We start from the raw sequence: 26,267 nt of genomic DNA, 5'->3' as shown, positions 1-26,267 counted from the left end.
CATAAAAGGTGGGCCTGAAGGAAGCAGTTTTCCCTTGGCATTAGCCGTACGCTTTTCAGGCTTCAGGTGCGGGATTGCTTTGCTTCCCCCTGAGCGTGTTTGCTGTTTACTGTATGACATCGAGGCCGAACAGCAGATCGGTGCGTTTAAGGGCACGTTCCGAGCACGTGTTGGCACTGCCGTGTTAATCTGCTCGTCGGTACTAATTGCTGTTGCGGTAAAGAGAGCGCAATGCGGGACGCACTCCCTTCGAGAAGTTTTGGGCAGCTTTTGCATCACTGAGATACTTGTTAGTGACGTACTCAAAGGAGAGACCGCTTTCTGTCATTAGATTAGAGAGGGAGACAAGCGTGAGAGACTCCTAACTGGGAAACAAACAAGGGGCAGTGGAAGCGGAGGTGGGCAGGGGTGGGGTGACTGGGTGATGGGTGCTGAGGGGGGCACTTGACAGGATGAGCACTGGGTGTTCTGCTATATGTTGGCAAATCGAACTCCAATGAAATATATATGTACACATATTTATTTTACATGTATATAAACATAAATATTTTTACACATGTAAATATATACACGTATACTTAATCTATGTAAAATATGTATGTATATATTTAAATATGTGTATATATTTACAAATATATGTATATATATTTTACATATATGTGTATATATATATGTATAAAACAAAAAAAAGAAGAAAGGGATGAGTGGTGGGGCTCACGGCACCTGGGAGTCCTGCATTAGGGGAATCCTTTCTTTTTCTACCTGCCTGGAGCATTGGGACTGCAGGAACTCCTCGGGGGCTCCAGGGGCCCTCTCTTTCTCCGTCCTGAGGTGGGGAAGTGCAGGGGTGCTAACACTGTGGGTTTCCCAGCTGGTTGGCCCTCGCCCTCGCCCAGGAAGGCAGTGTGTTTCCGTGGGAGGCTGTGGGCGGGTGACAGAGCCAGGTCCCGGCTCGCGTCCCCGTCCCCGCCGCTCGGTCTGCTGCCTCACCCCGAGCCTCCTTCCCGATGGGGCTCACGCAGAGCCTGGTGGCACTTGCCCTTAGGCGGTGTGAGCATAACTGCCTTGAAGGAGGCGAAGCCTCGTCAGCAGTCGGGGGAGTGCTAAGTAAGTGTGTGTTAGTGGCGAGTTTGGCAAGTGAGGGCATTGACGCGGACACCGGAGCCGGAGGGTTGGTGGCAGAGCAGAGGTGGCAGGGCGGCTTCCCCTTGGGAGCAGACTCAGCTGAGTTTGTGAGGACTGCCTGCGCCTGTGTTAAGAAGGATTCTGAGGCTGTGTCTGGGCTCAGGGTGGGAGATAATACGATCCTGCTGGACTAACCAGTCAGGCCGGGGCGAATGGGAGGGCTGAGTGTTTAGTGACTGTCAGCCCCAAACAAGCCCCTTCTCAGGCTGGTCTGCTGTCATTTCCACAGCTCTGGCTTCTTTGCTTTTTGCTTTGCTTTGCTTTCTCTCCCTCTTTCTCTTTCTTTCTTTCTTTCTTTCTTTCTCTTTCTTTCTTTCTTTCTTTCTTTTCTTTTCTTTCCTTTCCTTTCTTTCCTTTCTTTCCTTTCTTTCTTCTTTCTTCTTTCTTTCTTTTCCTCCCTCCCCTTTTTAAAGATTTTATTTATTTGAGAAAGAGAGAGGGTGAGTGAGAGTGAGAGAGAGAAAGCATGAACAGCGTGTAGGGGCAGAGGGCGTAGCAGGCTCTTCACTGAGCAGGGAGCCCAACTCCGGGCTCCGTCTCAGGACTTCAGGATGGTGACCTGAGCCGAAGGCAGACGCTATCATCGACCGAGCCACCCAGGTGCCCCTGGCTTCTTCCTTCCCGTTATGTTCCACAAAGTGGCTAGCTGGCTGTTGGTAACCAAGTTACAGAAATCCTTTAAAAATATGCATTTGAGGGATGCTGGCCTTCTACTTCTGGCCCGGTGTGACCGGGAAACACGGTGATTATGCAGCTGAGGTGTACACTGCAGAGAAACGGCAAGTTCCTCGCGTGTGTCTGAGTCAGATGCTGCGTCCCTGGGGAGGGAGGCCAGTTCGGCATCAGGAGGGATACTCGTCCACCTTAGTGCTCTGATGCTTCCTCGCCAGCTTAAAGCATTAGAACGGTTGGCAAAAAAAAAAAAAAAAAAAAGAATGGTTAGCAGACTGTAAGCAGTTTTATGCTTTCATGTTAGCAGTGGAAAGTGAGCTCATCTGAGTTGAGGCATTTTGAAAATGTCTGTCCTTCGTCTGGGTCTTTGAACCTTTCCTTCTTAGCCAACAGAATGGGTCACGAATGTTGGTTTGCCCCAAGGAAGGCCATCTTAATAGTGTAGCCTGTTTAAAAAAAGTTATGCATGTTCATACTTTGATATGAAGAATGATAATTCTGAAGGATCTAGGCTTTGCTCCCATGGTAAGTTACTAAGTTAAGGAGGGAGGGATCCCTGGGTGGCTCAGCCTTTGGCCCAGGGCGTGGTCCTGGAGTCCCGGGGCCAAGTCCCTCGTCGGGCTCCCTGCGTGGAGCCTGGTTCTCCCTCTGCCCGTGTCTCTGACTCTCTCTCTCTCTCTCTTTCTCTCTCTCTCTCCCTGATGAATAAATAAATAAAAATCTTAAAAAAAAAAGTTAAGGAGGGAGCAGACGCTCCCTAACTCGTGGGGCGCACTCAGAGCTTGCTTGCATCCAGCCCTCCCAGAAGCAGCTGTGGGGTTCAGGGGAACCGTGGGGTGGCCGTCCTCCAGAACCCGGCAGGTGCCGCACTGTGTGTGAATAGAGCATCCTCGCCGCAGGCTGGGGAGAGGGGAACGCTGTGCTGGTGGTGGTGTTCGTAACTCGTTGGTACAGGTGGAGTTTATTTGTTTATTTTTTTTTAAGATTTTATTTATTTACTCATGATAGACATAGAGAGAGGGAGAGAGGCAGAGACACAGGCAGAGGGAGAAGCAGGCTCCATGCAGGGAGCTCGACGCGGAACTCGATCTCGGGTCTCCAGGATCACACCCTGGGCCAAAGGCAGGTGCCGACCCACTGAGCCGCCCCGGGATCCCCGATACAGGTGGAATTTAAAGGAACTCTTTCCCAAAGCTTAATTGGAAGTGTCTTCATCTCTCTCTTTTGTTTCCTGTTTTGAAAATTAATACTGTGTTTCAAAGTGAGAACGTACCCATCCTTGATAGCGAGTGATCGAAGATCATCAGAGAGGAAGTGAAGGAAAATATTGAAAGGAGAAGAAGCCAGAATGGAGTCTCCAGCAGCCGGACTCATGGCTAAGCCATGTGGGGCCCTCGTGACGTCCCGGGCTCGGTGCTGCACACTACGTGCACTCCCTTACCTCGTGCTCGCACAAAGCGGGGAAGTGGGTGCTGGGTGTTTATTCCCATTTTGCAGATGAGCAGACAGGGTGCAGAAGGAAGTGACATCAGGTTCCTTGCAGAGGTCACGCCTCCGGCCGGCAGCCTCACTTGTAAGTGTACCAGCCTTGCACACGCAGGAGGTGATTCACCTGCAAGTGATCCTCCCAGTTGGCTCCCGTCAAGCAGGAAAGCCGATTTCTTCTCTGGCAGTTGGGATGCTCTCAGCCACGGTGGCAGAAAGGTGCTTCGGAGCAGGCAAATGAGGTCCATTCTGTGCTGAATGGACTTGTTGGCATTTGCAGAAGGAGGACAGACCCTGGGCGGTGGCTACAGTCCAGAACCCCGCTGACTCTGAGTCTCTCGGTGTCGCCTGCCCAGCCATCGGCCAGCACCCCCTCCCCCCGATCTTCCTTGGCTGCCCCCTGCCCCAGAGCCATTTGCCCTTTGGCTTCATGGGTGCCTCCAGTGGGTGGGGGCCCCTCTCTGCCCCCTGGGAGCACCACATTATGCACGTACCTGCTGGCCTTGTTGACTCAGTGCCAGTGTCCTCACTGGCCTGAGTCCTGGGCTTCCTGTGTCCTCTTGGAAGGCAATGATACGAAGTGATCTTCAGCCACGTAAAGTGGTTTTTGTGTTTGCTGAGTAAGCAGGAAGCATCTGTGTGGCAGTTAGGGCTGTGGATCTTGGGGCCCAATGTCCCAGGTTTGAACTGATTCTGCTGTGCTGTGAAGCTTTGACCTTGGGGAAGGTACTTCCCTGCCCTGTGCCTCGGTTTCCTCTTCTATAAAGAGTACTTAACCCTAGGGTTATGGGGAAATTGTGGTTATTAAATGCAATGTCATTTAAACTGGGCCCAGTCAAGCCACAGAGTGGGAGAAAATATTATGGGGATTCTGGTACTGGTTCCACTCTATGGACACCAGCTATGGCTCCGATGTTAATTCTGACGTGGGGTTCCTCCCACCTGCCCACTAGGCAGTTCTCTGACACCAGCTGGGGGCCCTATGATTCAGCTCAATCCTGACACTGTTCATCTGGAGACAGTGTTGTTGGGCCCCACAGGTTGTAGGGGCCCAGTCCTACAAGACTTGGCCGCCAGCCTTCAGACACCAGTTGCAAGTCCGTGTCCTCACCTGTGCTTCTGAGTGACGGTTATAAGTCACAGGTTCCCGTGACCCCCTCCTTGGATTCCATGAATTAATTTGCTAGCGAGGCTCACAGAGTTCACAGAAACATTTCACTCGACAGATTGCAGCTTGTATGCACGGGTGCACTCAGGAGCAGCCTCACGGAAGAGAGGCAGAGGGGGTGGTGTGGGGCAGGAGTGCCACTCTCCTGCACCTGCTCATGCTCACCAGCCCGGGTACTCTCTGAACCCATCCTCTTGGGTTTCCATGGAGGCTTCTTTACATAGGCATGATGGATTAAGTCATTTTCCACTGGTGATTGAACTCAATCTATACCCCCAGAGGCGGGGGGGGGTTGGCTGGAAGTGGGGTGAAGAGTTCCAATTCTCTAGGCCCGTGGCAACCAGCCTTTTCCTAATGTGACTCTTTCTCATCACTTAGGAAATTATTAGAGTTTTAGGAACTCTGGGCCAGGAACTGGGGTGAAAGCCAAATATATGTGTTTCTTTACAGGATTTTATTTATTTATTTATTCATTCATTCATTCATTTTTAAAGATTTTATTTATTTATTCATGTGAGACACAGAGAGAGAGAGGCAGAGACACAGGCAGAGGGAGAAGCAGGCTCCACGCAGGGTGCCTGATGTGGGACTTGATCCTGGGACTCGAGGATCACGCCCTGGACTGAAGGCAGGTGCTAAACCACTGAGCCACCCAGCCGTCCCAAAGATTTTATCTATTTATTCATGAGAGACACAGAGGCAGAGACACAGGCAGAGGGAGAAGCAGGCTCCCTGCAGGGAGCCTGATGCGGGACTGGATCCCTGCCCTGAGCCAAAAGCAGACGCTTAAGCACTGAGCCACCCAGGCATCCCTATATATATGTTTCTTATTGTAACTTGCAATTATCACAATTCCCAAAACACATATCTGATAAAGGACTGGCATCTAGGATATGTAAGGAACTCCCACAACTTGATGATAAGAAAATGAAAGAAATGCAATAAAAGAATAGATAAAAGGTTTGAACAGATGTTCCACCAGAGATGGACAAATGGCCAATATGCATTTAGAAAAGCGTTATTAGTCATCCAGGAAATGAACCACAGATGAGAACCTGATATACTCCACAACCACCAGAACAGCTGCAATGGTCACCCAGGCCTTGGTGGGGATGTGGAGCAGCTGGAGCTCTCACTCCTTCCAGGGCCGGTAGGGTGGTGCAAACTTAGGAAGTGAGCATGGTCGTCTCTTTAGAAAGTAAACATATATCCACCCCCATGACTAAGCAATTCCAATCTGAGATATTGACTCAAGAAATGGAAGTCAGGTGACGCCTGGGTGGCTCAGCCGTTAAGCGTCTGCCTTTGGCCCAGGGCGTGATCCCGGAGTGCTGGGATCCAGTTCTACATTGGGATCCCTGCATGGAGCCTGCTTCTCCCTCTGCCTGTGTTTCTGCCTCTCTCTCTCTCTATATATATATATATATATATATCTCGTGAATAAATAAAATCTTAAAAAAAAAAAGAAATGGAAGTCGGTGTCCATAAGAAGGTCTGTAGAAGAATGTTCATAGCTTTATTCATAATAGCTAAAACCTGGAAGCAGCTCTGGTGTCCATCAGTAGGAGCAAGGTGGGATGGGTGGCGGGTGGGGGCGGATATTCATATGGCAGACTACTGAGCTGATGAGAAGGGATGAAGTACAGTATGAATTCATTGCAACGACACAGTGACCCTCAAAACGCTATGCCTATGGAAAAAAGCCAGGCCCAAAAGAGTATGGTGGTGCCAGTTCTGTGAAGTTCTCCAGTGGATGAAACGAAGTGATGGTGGTTGTTTCTGGGGTGGGGATAGGGCTTGACTGGGGAGGAGCAGGAGAGAATTTTCTCCTTGAATATGAAAATGTCCTCCATCTGGATGGGGGTTTGAGATACACAGGTGCAAGCATTTGTCAACCCTCACTGGATATGCACTTAAGAGTGTGCATTCCATTGTATGCGTATTTTGTTTTATTTTTTATTTTTTAAAGATTTTTATTATTTATTCATGAGAGACACACACAGAGAGGCAGAGACACAGGCAGAGGGAGAAGCAGGCTCCATGTGGGGAGCCTGCTGTGGGACTCGATCTCAGGACCCCTGATCATGACCTGAGCCTAACGCAGGCCCTCAACCACTGAGCCATTCGGGTGTCCTGCATTGTATGCATATTTTAACTCAAAAGAAAAAAAGAACTGGAAATAAAGACTGAACATCAGTTAGTGATACTTAGGGGGAATGTATCCCCCTCTGCAACTTTGAAATGCATAGAAAAGGTGTTGTGGTAGGTCGATTAATGGCCCCCAGAGATGTCCGCATCCTGGTACCTGGAGCCTGTGACTCTATCTTGTTACATGGTAAAAGGGACTTTGCATATGGGATTAAGGATTTTGAGATGGGGGACATTCTCCTAGATTGTCCAGGTAGATACAAGGTCCTTCTAAGAGTGAGGTAGGAGAGTCAGTTAAGAGAAAGAGATGTGTCCATGGAGTGATGTGGGGCCGAAAGCCAAGGAGTGTGGGCACCTCTAGAAGCTGTAAAGCAAAGAAACAGATTCTTCTTACACCCTCCAGATGGAACACAGCCCTGCCGACACCTTGATTCTAGCCAGTGAAACCCATTTTGGACCTCTGACCCCCATAACTATAAGATACTACATTTGTGTTGGCTTATTTAAGACACCTAAAGTTGTAGTATCTTGGTAGGGCAGCCGTGGTAAAGGCATACAGGTGGATCGCTGGATGGATAGAGGGGTGGACGGATACATAATGAAACACTTAGAGCAAAGTGTTAGTGTAGACTCCAGGCAGTGGATGCTTAGTGTCAAGTTCTTTACGTGTTTAGTGTCAAGTTCTTTAAGTGTTTCTGTGTTTGAAAAAATAATACAACATTTTGGGGGAATTGCCTGGGCCACGCATGTAGGAAGCCCTCTGTTAGGGTATTAGTTATAATTTTTTATTTTTTTATTTTTATTTTTATTTTTTATTTTTATTTTTTAAATTTAATTTATTTTTATTTTTATTTTTATTTTTTTGGTATTAGCTATCATTATGACCTCTACCACCACCACCACCCCAACTCCCCTCTTTGCACATCACAGACACATGCAGGAAGAGAAGACCAGGGACCAGCTGGTGGCAAAAGGGAAGAAATAACAAAATAGAATGAGACCATCATGATATATTTGGGGAGGTGCTTCCATTCAAGAACGCTTAGGAAACAAGAACTTAAGTGAAGGGCTGGGAGCTCAGGAGGGAAGCTCATCCCCTAAATCAGTTGTAATTTCTGTCCTGTTGCCTAATCAGGTGTAGGCTGCAGGCATTTGCAGCCACGGGATGGAAGACACGGTGCCCCAGGAGCTGTCATCTTCAAGCATCCTGCTGCTGCTTCTGATAATGTCTGCACTGTGTTAGGGGAAGAGAGTGTTTTAGTTAAGTCTAACTAGAAAACATATTATTAGTATAATGAGATTTTAATGATTTGAAATTTTGTTGAAGCAGCACGCAGAATTTCAATCTTATTGTGTGCAGCTGGGCTTTGCTTTTATTTTATTTTTTGCTTGGGCCTCATTGAACGTTTCTACAATTATTATTTAGATTTTCTTTCTTAGAGCCCCGCTTTTAGGCTGCTCCTAATGTTCTTGTTTAGCAGATCCTTTGGAAAGAAAAAAGAAAGAAAGGGATATATATCCTTTTTGTGCACACTTAGCTGGCTTATATCAGATTTGGGTGTGAGTGCTGTCCCTGAAGGAGATATATATGTGTTTTTTTTTTTAAGGTTTATGTTGATGCTTTGCTCACTATTCAAAATTGCCACGAAGAGAGAACAACCCAAATGCCCTTGAACAGATGAATGGATAAACACAATGTGGTGTATCCATACAATGGAATACTATTCGGTGGTAAAAAGGAATGAAGGATGGATTGGGTCAGAACATGGATCAACCCTGAAAATAGGATGCTCAGTGAAAGAAGCCAGACACAAAAGGCCACACGTTGTGCGAATCCATAGTTAGGAAATGGAAAGAATAGGCAAATCCACAAAGTAGTAGATTAGTGTTTGCAGCAGGCTTGGGGGGATGGAGAGTGTCTGCTAATGAGGCACCAGGTTTCTCTCTGGGGTGATGAAGATGTTCCTAAATTCATTGTGGTGATGGCTGCACAACCGGTGAATATCCTAAAACTCCTCGAATCACACCCTTGACAAAGGCAGATTGCATGGAATGTGAATTGTCTGTCAAGCAGTTAGGAAAAATAGTGCTCAGCTGGGCTTGGAGCCTGAGCTCATCAGTGTCTCTCTGGCCCTACATCGGGTCCCTGCATTATTTCCAAGGTGGGGTCCTTAACCCGGGTGAGGATGAGCCCTGGGGACGGACATGGATTGGTGGAGCCTTCCTCCTCCTCATCCTGTCCAGTCCCTGCCCTGGTGGCAGCTGTCCCCTATGAGCGGCTGGTGCTTGCTCAGATGACCTCTTCCTGTCACCACTCTGATGCTTTGGGGGCAGGTATCTTGCTGTCCTCGTTGAGAAAGTGAGCATGGGGACCCCCAGCAATTGTGTGTGCATTTTTTCCTGACCTTGTGTGCCTGGGAGGGAGACTTTAATGAGGTTCTTTCTTACGGGGCCAACAAATGTTCCAGAAGCTCTGAGCTGAGACAGCGCCTGTTAAACTCTTGACTTTGGCCCACGGTAAGAAATGCATTTTACACAGAAACGCCAGTCCAAACCTACATTTATTCACATCTGTGAAATCATATCCTCCTGTAAGTGAAGCACATCGACCTTTCCTACTCGATTCTGTTTCATTTCATTAGAGCAATGTGCCGGTCACACCGAGCGGATTTTACGACTCTGTGGGTCAAGATGATGGTTTCATTCACTGTGTTGCTCTGAGAGATGCAGGGAGGGAATGAGTCCATGGATGTTAAGGGTCCCAAGGAATTTGAGGACCATTATCGTTGAGTCTGGCGTCGGGTGCTCCGGCCTGGTGGCTCACACTCTCATTTGTTCCTTCTCGTTCATTATCCTTCAGCTTCCCAGGTAGGGCAAGACATCCTTGCGTTGGAGCTCCCACAGCACAGGGGCGGGCAGGGGACAGGGTGGCCCTGCCCGATGTGGCCCAGCGCCCCGGTCGCTGGTGGGTGGGCAAGACCCTCCCTCGGGGTTCCCCTCGCTCTTGCTGTCCGCTGTTTCTTCCCTGAGATCTTGGCCCATTTGTTGAAAATCAGTTGACCTGCTGGCCGGTCTCTTCTGTTGCCTTGGTCTGTTGTCTGTCCCATCCTGGCACCAACTGTGCTGCCTGCATTACCCGGCTCTGTAGGAGATTTCTCCCACTTTGTCCTTTTTTGACAGCGTGGTTTTAACTAGCTGGAGTCTCTTGAGATCCCGTAGGAATTTAAGGATGGATTTTCCTCTTTCTATAAAAGTTACCATGGGGATTGCATAGAATTTGGAGATCACCTTGGGGAGTAGTGGCACTTTAACAATATTAAGCTTTCCAATCCCTGAACTCAGACGTCTGTCCGTTTATTTAGTCTTCTTTAAGCTGCTTTAGCAGTGTTTTGTAGGTTTTTGTGTGTATGTGTGCAGGGCTTTTGGCCTCCTTGGTTAGATTTATCCCTGGGTAGTTTATACCTTTGGATGCTATTGTACATGGACGCTTTCCATGCCCGGAATTAATCGAGCGTGCGGCCCAGCAGCCTGGTTCCTGGCTGGCTGGCAGGGGCCCTCTCAGTTGCCCGCTTGCTGGTTCTTGTCACTGTGCCTGGCTGGCGTCTCACTTTGAACCAGAGGGGAGGTGGTACCCCTGCTGATGGGGGCGGGGAGGGCCCTGGCGCGGGATGAACTCCTGGCCCTGGAGGTGGATGAAGCTGGCCGGTTCTCAGGTGTCCACCTGGAAAGCCTGATAGAGGCCACGGCCGGTGCGGATGACCATCATTCAGTGGCAAAGCCGGCTGTCTTTATTACAGGTTATCTCCCCTATGCAGCAGCCCCTGGATCCACCTGATTAAGGGAGGTGCACAGGGTGCCCCTTGCACTGCCGGCATCTGCGGAGCAGTGAGTTAACCATAGAAGGCTCTGCAGGGTCCTGGGGAAGGTCACGGGCGGGCGGGGGAGGGGTGTCCCGTGGGCGATGTGGAGGGTGCATCTGGGGGCTTGGAGGCTGAGGCCAGAGTCTGCTGACCGGAGCCTTAGGGCCCTTATCAGTGAGGGTGGGAACAGCAGCTTGACCTCTGATGGTTCTGAGGATTAAGTGAGGAAAGGCTGAACACAGAGCCCAGCGGTAGGGAGGCTGAGGCCCCAGTGTCTCGCCTTCCTCCTCAGTGGCGAGCACTTCCTTGGAACCACACGGCCCCGAGTGCTGTGTGCTGTGGACGCCGTTGTGACCCATTTTACAGATGGGGAACCCCAAGGACGGAGAGGAGAGTGCTCTGCCTTGGCAGCCTGTGTGGGTCCCTGTCACCCTCAGCCTTGCTTTCCTTGCCTGTAAAATGGGCACGAGGAGGCCTGGCCTGCCTCCCTGAAAGACTCCTTGGGAGGTTTCACTCCAGACAGCACCTTGGACATGCAGTGGGGGCATAGAACCCTCAAGACGACTCGGGGGCACAGGTTTAAAGGCTTTGGAGGAGGACACCTGGGTGGCTCAGTGGTTGAGCATCTGCTTTTGGCTCAGGGCATGATCCCGGGGTCCCGGGATGGAGTCCTGCATCGGGCTCCCCGCAGGGAGCCTGCTTCTCCCTCTGCCTGTGTCTCTGCCTCTGTCTCTCTGTGTCTCTCATGAATAAATAAATAAAATCTTAAAAAAAAAAAAAGACTTCGGGGGAGTAGCCCCAAGACCTGTAGTTCCTCCAGCTGCCTTCTCTAAGGAACATTGTGAAAATGGAGCCATTCATTCATTCATTCATTCATGCCTTCACTCTTTTGTTCCTTCAGCAAACGTTTGTCGGGCAGGGCTTGGGCTAGAGCCTGGACTGTGCCCAGCAAAACACATGCCTCTCTTCAGAGCAGGTGGGAGCACAGCAGACGCTTCAGTCCTGCCCCAGGAAGGAGGGACCTTAAAGCGTGCAGTGGGGGCCAGCCCTGGCCTGAGATCAGGGAGGACTCGTCCCCTGCAGAGGTGGCTCCTGCGCTCACGCTGGAGGGTGAGCTGGATTTAGCCAGCAGGGTGGCTACAGGCAGAGGGCACAGCTCTGGGCTGGGCCACTTCCCCAGAGAACTGAAATGAAGATGGAGTCCCATCCTCAGGGGGAAACCGAGGCCCTGGGAGGGGTGGGACACCAGGTCGGCTTCAGAGCGAGCAAGGTGTGTGTCGCTGTCAAATGGATGACCCCGTCCTCCAGTGGGAGAGGCCATCAGCCGGGAAGGGAGATCTTTCTCTTCCCTCTTTGCCCATATCAGGCACCAGACGAGAACCACAGGTCTGTTCCTCGGGGTTGGCTCCGGTCTGATTAAATTCGGGTGGTGCCCTGCACCTTGCAGGCGGCGCGGGTACAAATCTCCACCATGTGAAATGTGAGCGGGGGACACACACGGTGTGCAAGGCGTTTTGAGCTCGATTCGATTTCTCCAGCAGTAAAGAGCCCTCTGAGGAGGCGTCCCCACGGCTGCGGAGGCCCCACTGATTGGTTTTTATTTTCCTTCGCATTGGAATGATCCAATTATAGGCATGACTTCTGAGCCCATTGCGAGGAGCTTTAGAGGCTGCAGGAGCCCTGGAGATTCAGGCCGGAAATCCAGTTCGAATTGGTACCTTATTCCTCTGGAAGCGGGGGGGGTGGGATGGGCTCTCTCTCTGCCCGGGCCAAGGGCTCAAGCACCGGGAACGAGGAGCGAGTGGATTTTGGTGTGCGGGCAGTGTGGGCCTCGGCCTCGTCTTGTCTCTGGTGGGGATGGGCTCCCGCGCCCACTGTGAACGAGCCCTGCACGGGTCCTGGGTGCCTCGGTCCTGGGTGGGGGGTGCCCGTGCTGGGCTCACCTAGATCCCTCCCTCCACCGCTCAGTCACCACCCCACGGCAGGGTCTGCAAGGGCCAGGGGGGAGGGAGGTGTTCTATTTTCTGCGGTGACTTCTCAGCTCTGCCCCTACAGCCACAGAAAATAGGACACGGATGGCCGTGGGCGTGTTCCAATAAAACTTTATTTACAAAAACAGGCCAGATTTGGCTCCCCTGGGGGTTTACTGTCTCCCGCTCTATGGCCTAGATTAGACTAGTCCTTCCTGTCTTCCTAAACTGTTCTTTGAACAGGAATCCCAACAACCCCACCCGCCCCCGGGACCTTCTGCACCTGTTAAGACTGTATGCTTCAGACTGGTGGGAAGGCACAAGACCTAGGTCGCTTGTCCCCTCTTAGCTTGGTGACCTTGAGCTTGACCTTGCCCCGTCCCATTCTCCAAATGAGGGGATTGATGGCAACACCTCTCTTACCAATACCAGGGTCATTTTAAGAATTAAATGTGTGAACGTGGGGCACCTGGGTGGCTCAGTGGTTGAGTGTCTGCCTTCGGCCCAGGGCATGACCCTGAGGTCCTGGGGTCAAGTCCCGCATCGGGCTCCCTGCATGGAGCCTTCTCCCTCTGCCTGTGTCTCTGCCTCTCTCTGTGTGTCTCTCATGAATAAATAGAGAAAATATTTTTTAAAACGTATGAATGCGTGAGAAAAGGCCTTGTGAACTGTGCAGCATCACCTGCGTGCGCCCACATTTATCACCAGGAGCATAGAGGGGAAAATTGGGCAGAGAAATTGTGGCTGGGGCCCAGGCCAGGCATTTATTTTCACCTGTGCCTTTTAGGTGCAGGGTGTCTGGCTTCTCTGATCTGTGGAATAAAGTGCCCGATGGCCTGTGGCACACGCTCTCTGTCCTCTCTCTGTCTCTCTGTCTCTCAGTGCTGCTGGCTCCCAAGCTCCATCTGTGCTAAGTATCAGCTGTGATGGGAGAAGCACAGATCCTCCATGGCACTTCAGCCAGGCAGCCATAAAAGTCTTCCTGTCACTTAGCAGAAAGGGTCTCATTTGACAGGTGCCATGTCATCAAAGACCTGTGTTTTGTGGCTGCACAGTCCCTGCTGCAGTATATGTATCAATCTTAGGAAGTGAGAGGGAGGGCCCAGAAAAGCCCTTACATCCTATGGGCTGTTTACGGGCCCTGGGGGTGTAAGGGGGGATTAATAATGAATAACATTCAGTGGAGAATGTTCCGCTGGTTGGGCTTCAGCCGTGTATAGCCCGTGACTCCATCCCTGGGCGTTTGGTGGTGAAGGAGGCCCCAGAGGCCCTGACATGAGCCAGGTGAGTGGTTCTGTGTCTCAGGGAGTTAGTTTCAGACTTAGCCACAGCGGGAAGAGGGAGAAAGGCAAGCACCCACATTCCCTCTTGATGGAGGGAGCACTTTCTATAGTTGGCATGCATTTACGAAGTGAAGCTCATGCCAGGCGGCACTTTGCTCCTGTTAGCATCATGCAGCAGGCCCAGAAGGAGAGAGCTGTGGAAGGAGATTGAGCGGAGGTCTCTGCGATGGGCTGAGTTGTATCCCCCTCTACTCCCTCCCCAAAGATGTGTTCAAGTCCTGACCCTGGGGCCCTGGGAATGTGACCTCGTTTGGAAACCGGGTCTTTGCAGATGTGATTTAGATGTAGGTTCAGGTGAGGTCCCAGAGTGGGTTGGGTCTCTCATCCAGTGTGTTCAGAGGAGGGTGATGGGGTGACACATGGGGAGAAGGCCACGTGACCATGGCAGCCACCAGCCAAGGAGCGCTGGGGTCTGATGGCCACCACCGGACCCCAGGGAGAGGGGAGGAAGGACCCTTCCCTGGAGCCGTCAGAGGGAGCACGGCCCTGCCACCTTGCTCCCAGACTTGTGGCCCCCAGCCTGGGAGGGTACAAATGTCTGTGTTAAGCCTCCAGGTTTGTGGCCATCTGTTACAGCAGCCTGTACGACCGGTGCCATCATTGTCATCATCTGGCATGGGACCTGCTCATTGCGTCTGTGGTTCTCCTGCCACTGAGGTTGTGAGTGAAAGTGGAAAGTCGCACGTGGGCGTAGAGTTAGGGGCGATGCACTGGTAGTGCTCGTAGACGGGTCCGCCGCCCGGGGGGTGGTGTGAGCGAGGACCAGGCCTCTCCATCCTCGTGTGTGTGCGTGCGTGCGTGCGGCCTGCCAGAGCCGGGATCCAGGAGAGGCTGAAGGACTTCAGACTCGCTTTCTCCTCACCTGGTTCTGGGTGTGCTGGAAAGATTTGTGCTCTGCTCTCACCTGGTCCTAAATCCCCCGCCCCTTGAAAGCGTGAAACACTTGTGTTATGAATTCTGGTAAGGTCGGGAATCTTTTCTTGCAAGGGTCCAAAGAGTAGAATTTCAGACTTTGTGAGCCAGCTGGTCTCTGTGGAGACCATCAGCACCGCCGCCGGAGACGACACATATACATCCAGGTGTGGTCACGTGCCAATAAAACCTTTTTGCAAAAGTAGGCGTTGGGCCAGACTTGGGCCCAACTGGCTACACTTTGCCAGCCATGGTGTCAACCAACAATCACAAGACCCCGCATCTGACATGTTCTGCTTTCTAGAATGTTCTCCAAGAGATGGCCATTTAACACGTTCTGTTATTGCTACCTTCCACGGTGATGACCTAGAGGGAGGATTAGAGCATAATCCTGGCAGCGCGGATAAGCAAGCCCGAGATCACTTTGCATGAGAGCCGCTGTGATGGTTTGGTACCCAGAAAGCACACAGTGTGCCTCTGTTTTTATGTAGCTCCCTCCTCCTCGGGAACATGGTCATTAAAATATATATCATGACATGGCAGCATGATTCACAGTAGCCCAAAGCTGGAAATAATCTGTGCGTCGATTGATGGACAATAAACTAAATGCGGTCCCTCCGTACATGGCCTGTGATTCAGCCTTGACAAGGAAGGAAATTCTGACGCCTGTGACTACACGGGCGTTCCTTGAGGGCATTGTGCCAAGTGAAACCAGCCCCAGAAGGACAAATGCTGTAGGATTCCACTTATATGGGGTCCCTAAAGTGATCAAATTCATCCAGATGGAGAGCAGAGTGGTGGGCGCCAGGGCCTGGGGGAGGGGGAGTGGGAGTGGTTTGGTGGGGACAGAGTCTCGCTGTGGGAAGCTGAAGAAGTTGTGGACGGGGGCGGCGGTGGTGATGACTGTACAACAGCGTGACTGGACTTAATGCACCGAACGGTACACTTCGCAATGGTTAAAATGTAGTATTTTTTGTTGTGCGTATTTTACCAGAATCTAAAAGATAAAGGCAAAAATCCTGGGAAACGTTGCACATACAAAAGAACATATGTACAGTTTAAAGAATAATTTTTTAAAAAAGATTTGATTTATTTATTCATGAGAGACGCAGGCAGAGGGAGAAGCAGGCTGTCTGCGAAGAGCCTGATGCGGGACTCGATCCCAGGACCCTGGGCTCACGCCGTGAGCCGAAGGCAGATGCTCAACCACTGAGCCCCCCAGCTGCCCCCGGGCTTCCACCTCTGCCTGTAGCGCTCCCAACCTTCTGAATCTCGCCGGGCAAGTTACCCTACCTCTCTCTCTGCCCTGGTTTTTCTGTCAGGTGACAGGCGTAGCACCAGGTTGTGAGGCTGATTGTGTAAGAGGCTCAGAAACAACACCTGGGAAGTGCTCAGAAAGGCAGCTGGCTGGGAAGCCGCGGTGGTGTCTTTGTCGAGGGGGCCCTGGTGAGGATCTCCGGCAAAAAAATGCTCAGTTTGTAAGCTGGTAGTTCCATTTGTGGGAGAATTAAACACATTTAAGAGTAAATTAAATTAGGGGATCTGTGATCATTAGCTGCGTAAATGCTTTTTTGAGAAATGTAATGTTCCAGGCAAGATATAGCACATGGTGGCATGCTCACTAAATATTTGTTAGAACGAAGGATAATTTTATGAGCCAATCAAGTCACATATAATGGGATTATTTGGTTCTAAAACTAATGAGGTGACAGAGAGCAGGAAAGGCTGCTAAAAATAATCTGTGCTTGTAGAAAATCCAAAGACCAGAGAAGAGGCTCGTGCTGGATTGCAGCCAGGGACGAGGCCCAGAGATTGCTGGCACGCTGCATCCCGGGAGCTGTCCCACGGCCCATTTGGGATGATGGTTCAAGGCCTGAATTCATCTGCACTCTGTGCAGACCTGTCAGAGGTGCACCTGCCTCTGCCAAGCTGGGGAAACCAGTGGATAGAACTGGATACCGACTTTGTAGCTTAGAATGGGAAGTGTGGCTGGGATCCCGAGTCTCGGTCCTCTGCACCTGGCCCCCAGGGGGTGGCGGAGTGGGGAAATCAGTCCTTGATTGCCTTTTCCTTGTTTCTGGTGGTCCTTGGCTTATAGACACATCACTCCAACCTGTCTCTGTCACCGCATGGCCGCCTTCCCTCTGCGTCTCATTTCCAAATTTCCCTCTCCCTGTAAGCACACCCTGTATGGCCTCCTAGTCACTTGATCACACCCGCAAAGGCCCTCTCCCCCAGTAAGGTCCCATGCATGGGTTCCCGGTGGTGGTGAATTCTGGGGGTAGGGGATACTCTGCAACACACGGTACCCCACACTTAGTAGATGCCTAAAACCCATCAGGGATTATTCCTCTTATGATTATTCTCATCAATGAGGGAGTGGTGGGGATAAGTCGTAAACACATAGCTAATCCTATTTTATCTTGGGGCTGCACACTCTGTGGTTCATCTTGAGGTCTCTTGTTGGTTTTGAAGGGAGAAGGAGGATTGGTCTTTCTCTCTTCATTTGAAAAAGACGGTGGAGCATGTGTCTGTGCAGGGCCCACAGCTTAGAAATTGATAAACCCTTGTAGATGAACTTCTGCTTGTAATTTCCTTCTGTACGGTTTTTTGAGGCATAAGATAAACAGCAATTTTTCCTGACATTCTCTTCTTCTTCTTCTTTTTTTTTTTTTTTAAAGATTTTATTTATTTGTTCATGAGAGACACAGGGAGAGAGGCAGAGACACAGCAGAGGGAGAAGCAGGCTCCCTGCAGGGAGCCCGATGTGGGACTTGATCCCAGGACCCCAGGATCACGCCCTGAGCCGAAAGCAGATGCTCATCCCTGAGCCACCCAGATGCCCCCTGATATTCACTCCTTTAAGGTGAACACTGCTCACTATCAGCCTTGGGGGGTTGATTGAGCTGGTGCAGTGTCCCAAAGAGAAGAGCCGGCCATGGCCACGAAATGTGGGTGTTGGGTGTAAATTCAGAATATTGTGTGCTTGATGTCGCTTATATATTGGCTATAAAAAAGGATGTCACCCAGCTCTTCCCTTAAAAACTCTCACTTGGCTTGTTTGACAAGTACAGAGGTGTGTCATTAAACAGATACAAAGACTGCTGTCGTCTGATTTTAAATAGCGCTTGTCACTCTCCTGGTGGTGTTTGCCTAGCATAATGGCGGGGTGGATGTGACAGTCCCAGGTGGCGGTCTCCTCCAGCGCAGTGCTTTTTCTCTCCTTGTCATCAGCGGAAACCTCTTTGCTTATGTTCCGAGAAGGTGGGAAGGATTCAGAGACGAAGGGTGGCTTCTTGCACAGGAATTTCGTGGCTTGTTGCTACGGGGCATCTTGCGCTCCAGTATCTGGGGGGCGGAGGTGAGGAACTGCTTTCAGGTGGAAACTTCCAGAAAATTGAGCGGGAGAAACGGAGGCTGAGCTGGAAGCGAGAGAAATCGGCAGTGAAAAAAGGTGCTTGAAGCCGGGTGCTTCGGGGTCCCCGTCCCCGTGTTTCGGGGTGGGGGTGAGGACCCCGGGCTTAGCACGTGTCCCACCTGCTGGGACGTAACTGGGTGGGTCGGGGCCCTCTGGTGACGCAGCCGCGGTAGGCATCAGGGCTTAGATGAGGTCGGGATGCACCTAGCTCCCAAAGAGTGGGGACCCCGAGGAGAGTCTGGTGTCGCTCAGGAAGAGAAGTGGCGGAGGAGAGGAGGTGCCGGGCTCCGTTCCTTCCTTCTGGAATAGAGTGGGTCCTCGTTCCACGCGGTTCTTTTGTTCTCACCACGAACACTGTGTCAGCGATACGGAACCACCGCTCCCGGGGGGACAGCGTTCACTTACTGGTCAGTATGTGGCTTTGTTTTACGTGTGCTCCTGTTTAAAGCCACCTGATGTGATAGAGATTATTGATTCGTTACCATGGAACTTGCCACCACCGCCGCCGAGACCTGTGCCTGGACACAGCTCATCTAAAACATGCGTGTCCTTCACAAGGCACGTCACAGCTTTCTTGCACTTGGGGACATGGGACTCTGCTTCACGATGCTTGGGGTCATCTTTCTTTTAAATTCAATGTATTTAAACTAAAAAAAATTATTTTTATTTTTTTTAAAGATTTTATTTATTTATTCATGAGAGACACAGAGGGAGAGAAAGAGGCAGAGACACAGGCAGAGGGAGAAGCAGGCTCCATGCAGGGAGCCTGAAGCAGGACTCGATCTCAGGACTCCAGGATCATGCCCTGAGCTGAAGGCAGGTGCTCAACTGCTGAGCCACCCAGGTGTCCCCCAAATTTGTTTTAAATCACCTGTTTCTTCTTCCTCTTCCCATAACTCCCCACCTCTGGCAGTGCCTGGCTGCCTGGGTGGCTCAGTGGGTGAAACGTCCCAGGGCCCTGGGATCAAGTCCTGCATCCGGCTCCCTGCTTAGCGGGAGCCTGCTTTTCCCTCTCCATTTGTCCTCCAACCCTCCCACCCCCCTGCCCCAGCTCATGTTTCTCTCTCAAATAAGTAAATAAAATCTTGGGGAGAAAAAAGAGGCATCTCTCTGGGCACCAGGGGTGTTTGCTGTCCTGTTGGTGGGCTCTGTGTTAATTTGGGTTTGCCAGGGTTGACCTAACAAAGTCCCATAGACCGTGTGGCTTAAGCGGCAGTAACTTAGGTACGTCTGGTTCTAGAGGCTGGACGTCCAAGGCCAGGGTGCCAGCAGGGTTGGCTTCTCTCCCTGGCTGGCTGATGGTGTCTTCCTCGGGGTCGGCACATCCCTGGCTTCTGTCTGTGTCTGTGTCTACATTTGCTCTTCTTCCATGGACACCAGTCACGTTGGATCAGGGTCCACCCATAGGACCCCATTTTACCTTAACCTTCTTTTTTAAGATTTTTATTTATTCATGAGAGAGAGAGAAAGAGAGAGAGAGAGAGGCAGAGACACAGGCAGAGGGAGAAGCAGGCCTCATGCAGGAAGCCCGATGTGGGACTCGATCCTGGGTCTCCAGGATCACGCCCTGGGCTAAAGGCAGATGCTCAGCCACTGAGCCACCCAGGTGTCCTGCTTTAATCTCCTTTTTAAAGCCTCTGTCTCCAAATCCAGTCACAATCTGAGATCCTGGGGATGAAGACTCTGACGTTTGTGTTCTGGGGGTGCAGGGGATACAGTGTAGCCCATAGTCTCCCAAACACAAGAACCCGTAAACTAAGATCAGCCTGGGGCCTGCATTGGCTTTGGGCGTCTAGTACTTGCTGGGCCACTTCCCTGGTCTCACCTCCATGTGACCATGGGTTTGTACCATGTCTAGTGGGGTGGAGTGCGGGGTGGGGCGGGGGTGCGTGGGAGGGTGGCATCATGATGCTCATGGCTGCTCGTGGCCCCAAAGTACCTTTCTGGAACCCTGCCACCAGGAGGGCCAGCTCCGGGTACCCCCGTGTCTCGGTCGGGCTCATGCCCTCCCCACTGAAGCCAGCCCGGGGCCGGTGGCTCATCACACAACACCACCGAGCAGAATGTGTTTCCCTGGGAGCTGGGGATGGCTAGTAATGATCACAGATAAGAGCTAATGGTGCTTCCCGGTGCCAGGTGCCGCAGAAACTCGTTTACCCCGTGACAACCCCACGAGCTCAGTTATGGTTGGGAACCCTGTCTTATAGATGTGGAAACACAGACATGTAGCCCGTGCAGGTCACCCCGCTGGTGGGTGGCTGGGCCCTGCTTTTTTATTTTATTTTATTTTATTTATTTACTCATGAGAGACACAGAGAGAGGCAGAGACACAGGCAGAGGGGGAAGCGGGCTCCCTACCGGGAGCCCCATGTGGGACTCGATCCCAGGACCTCAGGATCATGCCCTGAGCCAAAGGCAGCTGCTCAACCTCTGAGCCCCCCAGATGTCCGTGGGCCTCGCTTTTTTTTGAAACCCAGAGATCTGCCTGGTGGCCAGAGGGGGAGGAGATCTAGTTCTGCACTGCCCCCCCCGCCCCCTCCCCTGCCCCCCAATTCCAGGATCTTCCTGGGTCCCTCTGCCCTGGGAAGTGAGCAGCACCCAGAGCAGGTCTACAAGCCTCCGCAGTTTGGGTGGCTCCGGCTTTCTGTTTCTGGTATCTGATTTCTGTTGTCGTGGAGACGGGGTGACAAGTGTTGCTCGTGGGCGCGGGGGCTCCTGACGTCGTTGGCAGCCGCTGGGCCCTCCCCCCGGGGGCCCAGCCTCCAGCCCCAGGTCCAGATCAGAGGCTTATCGGAGGCTTATCGGAGGCTAGCGTCTGCGGTTCTGTTTGTCCCCTGAGCCAAGTGATCACCACTCCGGTCGCACCACAGGACTGGAGACTCCCTTCCTTCCTTCTCTGTGCGCTGTGGGGCAGTTCTCCCGGGGCAGTTTGCTGGCCCACGAGGCCGTTGGCCGTGACGATGAAAATAGTGTTTCGTGGTCAGCGGAGTTCTATCATCTGGAAGCAGCCTGTCCCCCGGGCACCCTGATCCCTCGTGCCTTCCTCAGAGCACCCTAAAGAGGCCTTTTCTGCAAATCGCCAAGTCATGACGACCCTGCCCGTGCCCATATATGCCCCTGATGTGTGTCCCCCGGCTCCCCGCCGAGTGCCCGCTGGCCTGGCATGCATCTGGGCTTCTAACGCGTCCTCCAGTCGCACCCCTCCTGGCCAGTGAGTGCCCCCTGTTTCTGACCACTTTCAGCAGGTGTTACACCCAGGCCGGCCCTTACTCCCCCTCTGCTTTAGGGGCGGGGGGGTGTCTAGATGAGCGTGGGCCCTGGGCTGGCCATGTGACGCTTCCCAGGAAGGTGACGAGGACGTTGGTGTGAGGATGGTGGGGTAAGTGGGTCCTTGGGGATCTCCACTCGGCCCAGGTGGACAGGTACCTGCTGTGTGCATCGCAGCTGCCGGGCTGCTTCCATCATTCGGTGGGACACGTGGATCTTTGGGCCCAGAAGGATGGCGTTTGGAACATTTCAGGGACAAGTGGCAATGATGCTGGTTGTAGGGACTACCTGATATGATGGATTTCTTCCTGTTTTTTTTTTTTTATTAAAGGTTTTATTTATTCGTGAGAGACACAGAGAGAGAGACAGAGACACAGGCAGAGGGAGAAACAGGCTCCCTGTGGGGACCCCGATGCAGGACTCAATCCCAGGACCCTGGGGTCATACCCTGGGCTGAAGGCAGATGCTCAGCCGCTGAGCCATCCAGGTGTCCCTGATGGGTTTCTTTTGAATGACCTTTGGCTCTGTCTTTCCTCTTTAACTGGCTGTTCACAGCCAGGATCTGGCTCTCCTTGTCACCCCCCGGATAAGAGATTTGTTTCGTCTTTTCTTCGGGAGCAGTAGACGTTGGAAGGAATTTGTGTGGGCAGGTGGGGGTGATGAGCCCAGCTCTGTGGTTGTCAGTCCCGGTCGTGGCAGCTGGCGTAGTCACCCAGCTGCTCCGTCTTCCCACCCGGGCAGGAGATAGTGGTGCAGGTGACGTGTCTCGTGTGATGCTCATAACTTCACAGTTGAGGAAGCTGAAGGTCAGAGAGGCTAACTAACGTGCCCGAGGTCATGCAGCACTTGGGAACCGGAGTCAGGGGTTCACCTGAAGTCCTTTCCTTTTATTTTTTTTAAAATATTTTATTTATTTATTCATGAGAGTCACAGAGAGAGAGGCAGAGACACAGGCAGAGGGAGAAGCAGGCTCCATGCAGGGAGCCCGATGTGGGACTCAATCCCGGGACCTGGGATCACGCCCTGAGCCGAAGGCAGATGCTCCACCGCTGAGCCACCCAGGCGCCCCTCACCAGGAGCTCTAACATCGGCTTGAAGATCATCTCCCTGGTTATCTGGAGGCCCCTTTGCCTCTTGTACCAGGAAAGCTCCCAACAAATGCTCCTTCCCCACCCGATGGAGGAAAAAACACATTTTCCCTGGGCTCTGCTTGGTTTAAAAAAAAAGGGGGAGACACTGGTGCTTGGGTCCTCAGGTGACCACGCTAGGAGCCCTAAGTCACAGACGGAGTTTTGCCTGTGTCTTGATCATTCACATGCTTTCTGTAGGTGTGTGGGGCCCCTTCTGGAGGAGAAACTGGCAGTTGAAGGAGGAGTTTAAGGAGGTTGAATGCAGGGAGGCTCTCTGCTCACTCTGGGAAGGAAGGCTTCCCCATAAGGAGCCCCTGGCTCTTCCCTGCAGGAGTGCGTGGGGGAGGGGAGGAATAGGAGCAGATGGTCGATGGAGGGGCTGGGCAGCTGGCAGAGGGGCAGACCCGGAGGACCTTGCTCTTGCCCATTCTAACCCAGGTGCTGGGAGGCCGCGTTCACTGCCCGTCCCCCTGGGGGAGTCTTGAGGCGCAGGCACACAGTCAAGGCTCTGAGAAGTTCTGCAGAAAAAGTCCTCTGTTCAGCTCTGCTTCACCCACTGCTTCCTGTGCTCCTGTGACCTGGGCTGAATTCCTGCAGGATGCCCAGCTAGGGGAGCCCCCTTTCGGGGACCAGCAGTGATGGGGACAAACAGGCATCCTGCTCTGCTGTGCCCTGCTATTCTCCAGTTTTCTCCGGTCCTGCTGGGTGTCAAAAAGCGAATCCTGAGCGTGCTTTCTGCCTGGAAAGTACGCAGGTGGAGGTCTATTAACTTCTCCGTGGGGAAAGGGCCCCCAGACTCCCAAGGTGTGGGGAGCAACTTGAGAGCGGCCCCACCACTGGGGCTCTGTGGCCACCTGCCCACACCCCCTCCCCGCTCCCCCAGCTTGCTCTGCTCGGCTCCCAGAGGCCTTTTCTGAAATCTCGCTCCCCATCGGGGTGTTTGCGTGTATGTCACGTCCTCAGGCTTGAGATCTGCTGTGCAGAGGGCAGAGGGCAGGACAGCGGTGACGGGCCTGAGGATAGCGGGACGCTCAGTGAGGGGACAGAAGGATACCAGTCCTCGCTCCGTCTCTTGCTGGCCACCGGGCCTTGGCCATTCCTTTATCTTCCTCATTGGTAAAATGGGGGTAAGGGAGCCGCCCGCTCATTGCACTTAGGTCCTCCTGCGGCCATCCACAGGTGCCCAGCAGGTGCCACTCCTGTGTCGCTGCCTGTTGTCGCCGTGTGTTCTGGCTCCCATCTCCCTCCTCCCTACGATGGGGATCCAGGAGGGTAAGAACTTTCCAAGGTTTCTTAAGTGCCAGTGACCTCCCTTGTCTGTTATTTTGTGGAGAGCGCTACCTCGCTGGGGAGACTTGGTTCTGGGATGGATGTCAGCACTCGGCTGTCTCTCCTTGGGCAGATCGCCTGCTCGCAGAGCCTTGTCCCCTGGTCTGCAGTGGCAGCCGGGAGCCCGCGTGAGCTCGTGCAGGAGGGTGTGGGGCAGGCAGGCTCCCCATAGAGGCCAACTTCCTTCCTCCATGGCGCCAGGTCCGGTTGTCTCCGTCTCCACCCTGCAGGGTGGGGGATTTCAAGTTGGGGGCGGATTGGGACAGTTTGTTGATCGGGGACTTCAGAGTCACCCTCTCTTTCCAGCTCATTAGCCGTCCTCCTGCTACAGGACGACCCAGAGCAAAAGGACTCCCTTCCCCTGCCTGCTGGGAATGTGAGGATGGAGGCTGCCACCGTGTCCCTCCTCCTTACAGGCCAAGACTTGGTTCCAAGGTTACCTGCTCCAGGAAGCCTGCCTGGACTGCCAGTCGTTCCCTCTCAGGTCGCTAGCATTTTCACACAGCTCCATTACCCGTCTCCTGGGTGCTGAGGCCCCCGCGGCAGGGCCTGTGTCCGAGTCCTCGCCTGCCACCCAGTGCCCGACCTGGTGTTGGTGGATGTCTGTGGAGTGGTCGCGGGTGAGTGGATGAGCAGAAGTAAACTGAGTCAGAGCTCTTCCCAGCTCTGCTATCGATGTGCGGAAAAAGCCAGACTTCTTCTATGAAGTGGAGGAAGTGCAAACTAAAAGTGAATTAATATAAGCACCTACTCGCCCCAGCCCCTGACTGTTAACCTGTCAGCCCCGTCAATGCCAGAGGGCCCCGGGGGATGAACTATGTCCCTCGGTGTTATCATCCTCTCCCCGTGCAGCTGGGGAAGTAGGATGCGCCTTTGCTTGGGGTCTGCTGCCCGGAGGCACTCACAGGCGGTGGAAGGCCCCGGAGGCCCAGCAGGGAGCACCCCTTGGACCAGAGTGTGAGGACCCTGGGGCGGGAAGGAAGCCGGGTGCCGTGACAGTCACCCAGGCATCCTTGGGGCGGGCATCTGAGCAGGGCTCTCTGGACGCACAAGGAGGGGCTGGTCATCTAGAGCTCCCGCGGGCGGTCAGACGGTCAGCACACACCCCGCGGCTTTGAGGCTGCGTGGTCCCGTTGCCCACACGGCCGCCTGGGTGAGCAAGGCGGACAGGAGACCATGTCGGGACTGTGATGCTGGGCTGCTCAGCGGAGCATCTGGCAGCAGCTGTCCCGCCTGCACACCGGCCTGGTCCAGCGTCCCCACCTAGCCCCCCTGTCACCAGAGTGCAGAGCACTGACCCTGGGGGGGGCCCTAGCTTCCGTGGGGAGGGAGGGGGCCCAGTTGGCAGGGCATCCAGATGTGGGGAGGTGGGAGGCCAGGCCTCCAGCAAACGGCTGGGTTTGTTACAGCCCCAAGAGGGCAAGTTCCCCCGCCCCCCACCCCCAGGGTGGGCTGACCCCTTCACCAGCACTTCACCACCTAGGAAGGAAGAGGCCCCAGGATGGGGCAGCAGCAGGCTTGACTCCCCCGTGCTCCCCTCAGCCGCCTGGCCAGGCATTAGAGTCTAGCCGAGAGCCAGGCCTGCCGCATGGCCGTGAGCTTGCCCCGGCCCTCGGGCCCCCACCTCACGTCCACACTTGATTTCTCAGCCAGTAGAGTCTGGGCTGGGCCTTTGTGCCAAGGACGCCCACCCCCATGTGTTCCCTGGACTTGGGGCCTGGTTGGCAGCAGGCAGGAGCCTTTTGCCCAAAGGTCTAGAGGCAGGGACTCGCGCCACGTTGGCCCTGTGGGCTGGAGGATGCCCACACTCCACACTTGGTTACACCCTGTTATTACTGCGTGAAGTTGTCACGCTGTTGTCCATACGGTACCGTCTGTGTCCAGCTTGAACAGGTGCTCCCCGAGCACAGGGTCTGTTGTACCCTTGGAGCCCAGGGTATGGTTTGCAGAGCACAGGACAGCTGGATGGGGTCCATGACAACCCCGTGAGGTGGTGTTGAAGGGCCCCAGTCCCCATGGGATCCTAACCTGAGTGAGGGTACCGAGGAGCTTGCCGATGCCACCCAGCTGTGCAGAGATGTCGGGAGCCCTCACCTGGCCAGCGTCTGGGGGGCCCGAGGCAGCTCGAGCAGGATCCCCTCTGTCCCCTCCCGGCACTGTTCACGTTTTGCACTGGATGATTCTCTGGGGCGGGGCCGGCCTGGGTGCTGAGGTGCTGAGCGGCCTCCTGTGGGGGGGTTCCGCCCTCCCGACTGAGGCCGGGCCTATTTCAATGACTGCTGTCATTGGAGCTTAGCCTGGGGTCTGGCACAGGGCAGGTGCTCAGTAAAACCGGTGCAGTCAGAGAATGTTCTGGGCCTTTTGAGATGACATGGAGTAG

General features: G+C 53.2%; 1 protein-coding gene across 4 annotated transcripts in view; it reads left to right on the top strand.

Moving 5' to 3' along the window:
- Nucleotides 1-26,267, top strand: part of PARVB (parvin beta) — a 97,538-nt gene that overhangs the window by 6,805 nt on the left and 64,466 nt on the right. The window contains exon 1 of one of the 4 annotated variants that reach the window (XM_038550265.1): nt 21,241-21,372. The exons of 2 other annotated variants lie outside the window; for them this stretch is intronic. In XM_038550265.1, the coding sequence (XP_038406193.1) occupies nt 21,273-21,372 (100 nt within the window). In that variant the 5' untranslated portion in view covers nt 21,241-21,272. Of the gene's footprint in view, nt 1-21,240; nt 21,373-21,483; nt 21,541-26,267 lie in introns of those variants that run through there. One more of the 4 variants, XM_038550266.1, reaches the window with a different exon arrangement.

The sequence above is a fragment of the Canis lupus genome, chromosome 10 (assembly GCF_011100685.1).
Source record: "Canis lupus familiaris isolate Mischka breed German Shepherd chromosome 10, alternate assembly UU_Cfam_GSD_1.0, whole genome shotgun sequence".
In the NCBI taxonomy this organism is placed as follows: domain Eukaryota; kingdom Metazoa; phylum Chordata; class Mammalia; order Carnivora; family Canidae; genus Canis; species Canis lupus.
The sequence above is the reverse complement of the archived record's forward strand: the minus strand, read 5'-3'. Positions and strand labels throughout refer to the sequence as shown.